The 9,202-nt window shown below is 42.5% G+C and overlaps 2 protein-coding genes across 2 annotated transcripts; one reads left to right on the top strand and one right to left on the bottom strand.

The window, feature by feature from the left end:
- Positions 1–244: 244 nt before the first annotated feature.
- LOC123140952 (uncharacterized) lies at positions 245–1,197 on the top strand. The gene is made up of 2 exons (XM_044560210.1): positions 245–426; positions 508–1,197. The coding sequence occupies exons 1-2, from the start codon at positions 377–379 to the stop codon at positions 776–778; spliced, it is 321 nt and encodes a 106-aa protein (XP_044416145.1). The 5' UTR covers positions 245–376; the 3' UTR covers positions 779–1,197.
- A 4,708-nt stretch (positions 1,198–5,905) lies between these two features.
- Positions 5,906–6,454, bottom strand: LOC123142393 (uncharacterized). The gene has a single exon (XM_044561327.1). The coding sequence runs from the start codon at positions 6,452–6,454 to the stop codon at positions 5,906–5,908; it is 549 nt and encodes a 182-aa protein (XP_044417262.1).
- Positions 6,455–9,202: the final 2,748 nt, after the last annotated feature.

Raw genomic sequence — 9,202 nt, 5'->3', positions numbered from 1 at the left:
CTGTTAAAGCAATGTTGGTCCCGGCGCATTAAAAGTGCTACAGTGACGTTGTAAAACTTTTATTGGGCGCGAAATTTTTGTGCGGCCGTTGGAGATGCTCTTAGGAAAGGCCTTATTCGCTAAATCTGGCTTGATTTATCATATGCCAACTTGGCCTCCTAGTCTTGTTAAACCGTGGCAACTTGGCCTCCACGCACGCCTATAAAAGGGGATCCATGCACCACACTCAGCACAGCACAACATCCTCTCACAGATACAACAGCAGAGAGATCAAGCCGATCCAAGCCAATGGCAACCAAGAGCCTCCTTCTCGCCGCTCTCCTGGCCCGGAGGCGGGCAAGCAGCCTCCACTGGCGATCGTCTCCAGCGTAATGCTATGCAGCACCGGGAACTCCATCGACACGGCCGCGGCACCGCCGTTCCCGAGTAAGCACCTCTGCCAGCCTCTTGCCCGGATGCCATATACACAACCGTCTTATGTTTGCTTTGCTTCTCTGCTTTGGACAGACGCCGCCGTGCGGTTGGTGTGCGGCGTAACGTGATGGCAAGCGTGACGGCGGACCGCACCGGAGCCTACACCATGAACATGGGTAGGGTCACCTCATCGCTGCTCGCCCGCAACCAGTGCAAAGTGGTGGTGGTCACCCCATTAGCCGCGTGCAACGCGTCCCTGGCCAACATCACCGGGACGCTGGCCGCGCCGGTGCAGCTCGTGAGTATTGGTGCTGACCTCCCTATTAACAACGACGCCGAGAACCTCATCGGCGGCATCGTCTAGATGCTCGACTACAACCGGCGTGTCGAACGACCATATGACGGACCTAAATAAACACTGTGCGTACCAACCTACCAATGTACCCAATTGTCAACTATCCTCGCTCTACTCATGTGGTATGTGTTACCGCTTCTAAGAAGCACATAAGTAAAGCATATCGCCTAATACTCTTGAGAGAGAGTCACGTGATCGATGTTCGTTCGATGTGAAAAATGAAGCTACGTCTATGATTCTATATGTGATTGATTACTTGCTTTTTCTTACATTGTGATTGATTACTTGTTTATCAGCTCATTTCCCCATGGTACCCATACAATGATACAAACTTGCATCTAGCACCATAATTTGTGTATTGCTACAGGCTAAAACGCACTTTGCTATGTTGCTCTTCGCTTATGAGAGATTAACTCATTTTTACCCAATACTCCCTCTATTCCTAAGTATAAGATGTTTTAGCATTTCAATTTGAACTGTCAAAACGTCTTATACTTAGGAACGGAGGTAGTAGATTATTTTAGTCGGTTGAATTGTTTTTAGTTTTATCTAGGTTTGGCTTGAGTTTTAATTATATTGTGATGGTGTTTTTTTTCCATATAGCATACTAGACTGAAGACAATATTTGCTCTGAGAAGGAAGTGAATTTTTGGTGCATGATTAGGGTGTCTTTACACGTTTCAGTATCGCTGTCAGTTCATAGTGGTTGGGTGAGCCACTTGAGAGCTCCTATTCCACGCTGAAATTGTGGAATTCCTGCTATGACAGTCGCATGGGCTGGTGGCCCCCGAAGCTCTTGCTCGTTCAGCTCGGCTCCCTGCTCAGCTTGCTTGTTTAGATTTGGAAAAAATCATTAAATTAAAATATGCTCATGGATTTTCAAAATGTTGTAGATTAAAAAATAATAGTTTTTTAATGTTCAGGAATTAAGAAAATATCCATGGATTTTTAAAACATTTGCGATTTTGCTTTAAAGTCTCAAACTAAAAAAACGTTCACTAACTTTAAAATTGTTCGTGAACTTAAAAATATATGAGGAAAACTGTTTACAAATTTAATAAAGATGTTACGGAAATTTAAAAATATTTACAACTTTTAAAATGTTCATGAATTTTAATAAACGTTCATGAATTTGAAATGATAAAAAATAAAAGTGAAAATTGAAGAAAAGACAATACCCAAAACACTTAACTAGCGATGCACACTTTCAGACGGACCCCTTAGTGTCCCCACAGGCGGCACGCATCAGGAGGCTCCAAATCAAGCGAGCTTAGTATCATATTAATAAATGTAATAAATCACAAATTTGTTTTCTTTATTGATTAGTTAAAAATAATTTGTCTCTGGCTATTTTTGTGGAATTTGGTCCGTGTTTTGTCTTCGGTGGATCTACTTGGATCTGGTCTATGTTCGTCTGCACTCATTTGTCTATAGGTTGGATCATTTTGATCTACGCTTCTCTTAATCATCGATGATTGATATGCTGGTACGCTGGTCCTTTTGGGGTCTTAGCACGACGACTTTCTAATTGACTATGACAACAAGGTTTTTCATGCTCTGATGAGGGACGGGCGATGACGGCGGCGTGTCGAAAAAGTTCTGATCATAAGATCTATGCCTTTTACTCTATCTCGTGATGTGTGTCAGGTACTTCTGTCATGTTTAATCTTCTCCAAGTTTCGGGAACAATGATGATGAATTATCAGACCACTCTTAGTCTGAAAACCGAGTACATTCAGTACAGAAACAAGAGTATGTCTAGTCTGAAAACAGAGTTTATTCAGTCCAGAAACACAGTACATCCAGATTGAACTTTGCAATGAGCTTGAGCTGCTCTGGTGCGCCCTGACAGCAGCGGTCCTGGGCATTGAACTGGAACCCCGTTACGAGCTTTCTATATCAATCCAGGCAGGTATTGCTGGCAATGCTTTGTTCCCTTGCTTACTACTCCATATTCCCTGCAGGATCTACACATATTTGCGCACACATTCGCAGTTCAACCAAACCTTACATGGTACATATGTGAAATCTGATTAGCACCGCATATATAAGAACACAACATGTTTGTGTTGCATACATCTGTACTACTCTCATAAGTACATCAAAATATGTCTAACACCCATCTTATATATACTAACACAACCGGGATGCATGGTGAGAACATCCACAACTGAGTTTCACTAGTACAAAGTGGTTATCAGTCAAGCTCTCTAGCAGCACACTCGAAGCATCATACCGCTGACCTGAAAAAGAGGCGGCGAGTGGCTAGGTGAAAGGGCACACTGGCCATAAAATTTTGAATTTTTCGCTGCTCCAAATTTGTTTCCACTCATAGCAATCATACAAAGATTGAAACTTGATTAGGACCATATAACCAAGGCATAATGACATGTGTGAAAAATCATCCACGCAGTTTTGGAGAGGTGGGGATTCTCTATGAATAAAGGCTTATTTTTGAGATACATCTGCATAAAGCTTTCGTACTACAAAAATATAAAACTAAGGTTTTCACTCTCCAACACGAACAAACTGACAGCAGACGTAGACCAAATATATGCTACACAGTACACGCATATGCTTTCAGCCAAAGTGCCAAACATAGAGAACAGGGGGAACCAAAATACTTTATACATCAAATGGCTTGGTGCATATATACGACTAGAAGGGGAGTGTGGTCACATTGGTAGCAACTTTAATCAGCTCATATCCGTGCTAACCAAACTATAGGAAAAAAAATTGAGAGAGAGGGAGAGAAAACAGTCACCCATTATAATTTAACGCAATCAACGCAAACATAGGCCACCAGAAGCTAAGATAAAGGAGGATATGGCATCCAAGGGCACAGCCAAAATCTGATTCTCCACTGATTAGGCACTGTTCATCCACAGATTTTCACTGATGCCATAGGGCAAGAAAAGCTTACTGAACTAGCTGTTCGAGTTTTAGTGTATTTGAAGCCATGTTGCTTATATAGCTTATTAGGCATTCCTATACTCAAGATTTGTTAGCTAGATGCGGCTATACAAAATTTACCATCACCAAACCAATTTCAGGGGAAAAAGGAATAATAATGCTAGTAGGCAGTAGTACTATTTAGTAATGCAGAATTGCCTTTGTTGTACTTCAAACGGCACAGTTTGCAAGCAGATATGGCAACTGACATTTTTTAGATCTTCAGTCAAGCGGCATTTATAGCCCATTAGGCATTTCTTTCATGATGATTTGTTAATCCAGATGTATTTATACTATATTAAAAACCTAAAGAAAATGTGAATCTATGAGAGAAAAATGATAAGGAATGCAAACATAGACGATCCTTTTGGTCCATCGAAATTTTTTATGCCAAAAGAAATTTCAGTACAAACGATATTATTTGGTCCATTCAGAAATCTGTATGAAGGGAACATGAATATACTCATTATACCAGGAGATTTCACTCATGTAACCAGATCACACTCGCTCAAATCCTAATTATCACTCAAACCGATCGCAACTGGACAATCTACCAGCTTGTTTTCGTAGAAGAACAGTTCAGATACCTCAACTTGCATGCAGAAGATAAGCTTACCTGCTCAAGCAATACATCACAACAACATATCTAAGAGAGTAACTGTCTTATGTATTGTCTCCATCGCGTCCACCACGAATGCCTGAGAACTTCTGCTCGCCTTTTTCCACCACTAGTGCCTGTTATACAAACATAAGAAATCAAACGGCCAATGACGTTGCAAAGAAAAAGTCAAATAAATACGAGGAGGCATCAACAAGATACTTAGATCAACACGCAGTTGTGATCTGAAAAGATGAAATGAACTCCACTTTATTGATTTTTCATGGTACAAACGAGTTTTGAAGTTCATGGTATTAACTCAATTATTGCTTGCAAAATAGGGCTTCATACCATGCAAAACTCAATTTATTATCTACTCCCTCCGTAAACTAATATAAGAGTGTTTAGAACACTACTTTAGTGATCTAAATGCTCTTATATTAGTTTACAGAGGGAGTATAATGCAATAGGACTCTACTACAGGTGATAAAATGGTCAACTGTTTTGTAAGTTTCAAACCAAGTCAAGTATTATGGATTTAAGATTATTAGCAAGCTTACTAGAGATAAGAATACTGAAAGAAAGAAATGTAACTAGCTTTTAATTTTCCAAATGTACCAGTCAGGCTACCTATTTGACATTTTATTTTGTCCAAGCAAATTATTCCTATAGTTGTCTTCAGCTTCAAACTGTTATGTACCTAATCTTGAAAAGAAAACTGCACTGCACCCATGCGCTACTACTACCAATATACAACTCTTGCGTATTTCAGTAGGCAGGCAACTATGTAGTTCAGTTCAATTATTCCTTGAAGAATTAGCCAACACCGGTGTTCATTGTTTTAGTGTACAGATTTTCCATATAATTTATGCATCCCATAGCTGATCTGTGCTTGATCCATGTCTTCAAGATAAAAGATTGTGCATCCGATTATTTCATGAATGCATAGCTTGCAGATACTTCCCTCCCAGGGCGTGCATATTTATGTCCCTATATTTTTTATTCTTCCATCCATAGCTCTGACTTGAATTAGTTAGTTAAAAGTTTGAAGGTGAAACAACAATGTGTGGGTAAAGAAGAGATATGTTGAAGGGGTGATCAAGCAACAATAGGAGCACGTGATATGACACTACTTAAAATCGTTACCTTAACGCAAAAGGATGTGAACAGCATTTAATCAGCCAACTATGAAACAATAACGCGGCTTTGTTATACTCACAAGTCACAATGTAAAAGGCATGCTAGTACCTGGAGTGTAGACAGTTTCGAATGGATGATAGTGAGATCCGATGGTGGCCTTGGAGATCCTCTTGAACTGCAATGACTCAAGATGGACCATGAAGACACCAACAACTGTCCAGAGGAACACCACATTGTTTTCCTCCGCATACCCTATCATATGTGGGGGATCTTTCTTTGAATGTAGTCGAAGCAGCTTGTCCAGTTCGATATTTCTTCCCGGCTCCCATATTTCAACGCGATCGCAATCGGTCTCCGTGCTCCATATTTGGGCAGTGAAGCCTGACAAGAAAAGGAAACCCATCCGACCACCCTCGCAGGCGAGCACTCTTGTAGGCTGCTTGGGGTCACTGCCTACGACTACGAGGACCACCTGGCTGGAAGTGGTCGCCGGCGTCTCTGGCAGTGGCAGCGCAAAGCACCGCCCCGCTGCCCACCACCAGGTCCAGGCGGAACTCCGGGGGGACGGGCAGGCGATGCTGGCCGCCGGCGACGGGGTCCCAGACGAGGACCTGGAGCGAGACCGGGAAGAAGAAGAGCGCGAGGCCGTGGCGCCATCCGAGGGTCGTGTAGCTGCCGTCGAGCTCCAGGGAGAAGAGGCCGCGGGGGAGGCGGTCGGGGGCGCCCAGCGCCGGCTGGAAGGTGTTCCTGTGGTGGTCGTCGAAGAAGCCGAGGAGGGGAGGGCTGCCGCGGCGGTGGTGGACGCGGAAGCGGCGGCGGAAGGCGGGGTGGGAGACGAGGCTGTGCCAGCGCCTGCAGACGAGGGAGGCGCGCGGGAGGGAGGACGGCCGCGGGGGGAGGCGCAGGAGGATCTCGGAGAGCAGGTCGTCGTCATCCAGCGATGGCCGCGGCGGGCGGGGGAGGCGGCGGCGGAAGCGGAAGCTGGCCGTTGACATTTCTCCCTAGTGGCGACGTGTGAGGTCAGTGACTAGACCAACGCCAAAGGCCCGATGGGATTGAATCCCGCAGTGCGTGCTCTGCAGCCTCCCACTCAAAGGCGGGATCCACTGAAAACCAAAAAAAAACTCAAAGGCGGGAAAAGCATCTAAAGAAAATAATCAAATGCGTGAAAAGGAACTGTCATGCCAATTGTCTAAGCTAAGCTCTTCACTAACGAAAAAAATATCTGAGCTAAGCTCGGTCCTAGCTAGTACTCCCTCTGTAAACTAATATAAGAACGTTTAGAATACTAAAATAGTGATCTAAACGCTCTTATATTAGTTTACAGAGGGAGTACTATACATTCTTCTATATCTGCCGGACCCACTAACCTAACTTCATTTTTGCCATCGCAAAGACAACGATTATTGCACTAAATCGTGCGTTAATGAATCTGCTCGCATATCAAATTCCTTGCTCCTATTTTAGACCAAAGTTTTTAAAGATGAACAGAAAAAAGAAAATTACATGCCACGGTATTTAGACTATGTGATTAGGTTGTTTATAGGCTTCCCTCAGTTATAACTTTTTTTTTTGCTTCATGACATCGATTATGCAAAAGTTCGTGGATATCAAAGCAAAGTTTGCTAATATTGCTTCATTCAGCTTACATCTTAACAATTAAAATGCTATAATAGTTTTTTTTACAAGACAGAATAAGCACACTTGGAGAGCACATAGTAAACGGTTGTTTTATGTTAAGATCGCTCTAAGTATGGGAAGAGGGTTATCCCAAGAGATTTAGTACTCTTGTTAGAAATATATATGAAGTGTTGCCTAGCCAGACACCAAATACCAGCCAAGAACATAGGATCAGATAACACACCCTTCAAAGTGGATGTTTCATGAAGGCATAAATAAATCTCATAGGGAGAAGTACAGAAGCTCTAGTGTGTTAGAAACTACGTTGCCACTAGAGTTTGACTACTGCATCTAGAAATTGGGCACATACGTCCTACATAGTCCAGCATGTGGTACTGTGGACTGATTTTATAAACACTTCTTTGCCAGCTTGAGGACAACCCCAGAGTAAACATTCTTTTCGTCAACTTCTCTTGGCAATTCTGAAGCTTCCCTTTGGTCATACGCCCATCAGGAGTCAACATTCCCAAGTACCTTTCCTCAAAGTTTACATTCACCACTTCAAGTGTTTCCCTCACCTCATCTTGCACCATTGCTGGGCATGTTGAACCGAACATGATAGAGCATTTATTTGCATTTAGAAACTGACCACTAGTTGATTCATAGCTTGCCAAAATGCTTTTAACTTGGATTGCTTGTTCTCGGTTGGCCTTAACAAATAACATGATGTCATCCGCAAATAGCAGGTGCGAAATTCACTTAGCACACCTACACACTTGTAATGGAGATATATTTTCTTGAGAAGAAAGCAATTCTACCCACCTCAAAGCAAAACAGAAGCACTTCTACCATGTGTGGATCCATCATTCATGGTTGCTTTGAGATTTCTGCTATTTTTCAATATTTTCATAACTTGTCTTGTTTCAAAGCGTTACATTGGTTTTCTTTTTCTCGTTTCAAAGTGTATTTTACTGTTTTGTGTATCAGCAAATCCGATCCAGAACAAGTACTCCATCCAATCCATATTAAAGCAACAATTAATATGGATCAGAGGGAGTACATACTTTCTTATTGGTAACACAATGAAACATGATGGGACATGTTGAAACAAGAAAAAACCTAACAAAACATTTTGAAAAAAAGATAGTTTATGACAATAACCAATAAGGTAACATGAATCTCAAAGCAAACACAGACGATGAATCCATAAACGAGTTATCCAATGCATGGTAGATAAACTGCTCTCCTCAGTTGAGCCCTTCCCTATATTAACGAAATGACGGAGTAGATTATTCATGGTGTGCAGGCTTTGAACAAATAGAAAAAAGCAACATCTATAATAAATTACGGCAATTCGGGCTAGTTTGGATTGCGTCCTCATGTTACCTTGCCTAATGTGAAACTATGTGGAGTTATGTCTCGCTTATTTGAGACATAGTTTTTTTGAGAAAAGTTTGCTAGGCCTTTATTGATTAGTAAAATGTTTACAGGAATTACAATTGGGTCATGCGGCGTACCCAGCCACAGATGCCTCCCCACCGGGAGAGAAACACCGTACCTAGCTAGCATGTGAGCTTCATAATTCGCAGCTCGAGGTTCAAAGGAGAAATTACAAGATCACTAGTAGAAAAAGGGTCAAATGTCAAGCACATTAGTGCCGGTTTGCTTTTGAGCCGGCACTAATGTGTGCATTAGTGCCGGTTCCAACGGCTAGCCAGCCGCTTTCATTAATACCGGTTCATGGCCGACCTTTAGCAGCGGTTCGTGCCACGGACCGGTACTAAAGTGAGTGGTGGCAGGATGTTGTCAGTCCGGGGCCCCTCCAGCACCTTTAGTACCGGTTCATGGCACGAACCGGTGCTAAAGGTCGTCCTACATAAGTCCTTCGTCCACCCGAGCTCACTCTGTTCTTCCCCTTTCCCCTCTCCTCTCTGTTCTTCCCCTCTTCCTCTCGAGCTCATCACACATTTTGCCCAAAATTTGTCAAGATTTGAAGGCCCCCATCCATTCAAATGATCACAAAGGTTAGCAACTTTGTCCTTTCATCTCTCATTGCTAGATTAGCTCTTGTAATGCTTTGTATAGTGATTAATTTATGAGTTTAGTAATTTGGTAGAAAATAT

This window comes from Triticum aestivum, chromosome 6D (genome assembly GCF_018294505.1).
Source record: "Triticum aestivum cultivar Chinese Spring chromosome 6D, IWGSC CS RefSeq v2.1, whole genome shotgun sequence".
Taxonomy (NCBI): Eukaryota; Viridiplantae; Streptophyta; class Magnoliopsida; order Poales; family Poaceae; genus Triticum; species Triticum aestivum.
Note: the sequence above shows the minus strand (reverse complement) of the source record. Positions and strands in the feature narration are given on the sequence as shown.

What these genes read in the sequence shown, in the direction of transcription:
- LOC123142393 (XM_044561327.1), bottom strand. Translation starts at nt 6,454, where the DNA reads ATGTCAACGGCCAGCTTCCGCTTCCGCCGCCGCCTCCCCCGCCCGCCG.
- LOC123140952 (XM_044560210.1), top strand. Translation starts at nt 377, where the DNA reads ATGCAGCACCGGGAACTCCATCGACACGGCCGCGGCACCGCCGTTCCC. An exon ending in CGCGGCACCGCCGTTCCCGA is followed by an intron (nt 427 to 507) that starts GTAAGCACCTCT and finishes TGCTTTGGACAG; the next exon opens with ACGCCGCCGTGCGGTTGGTG.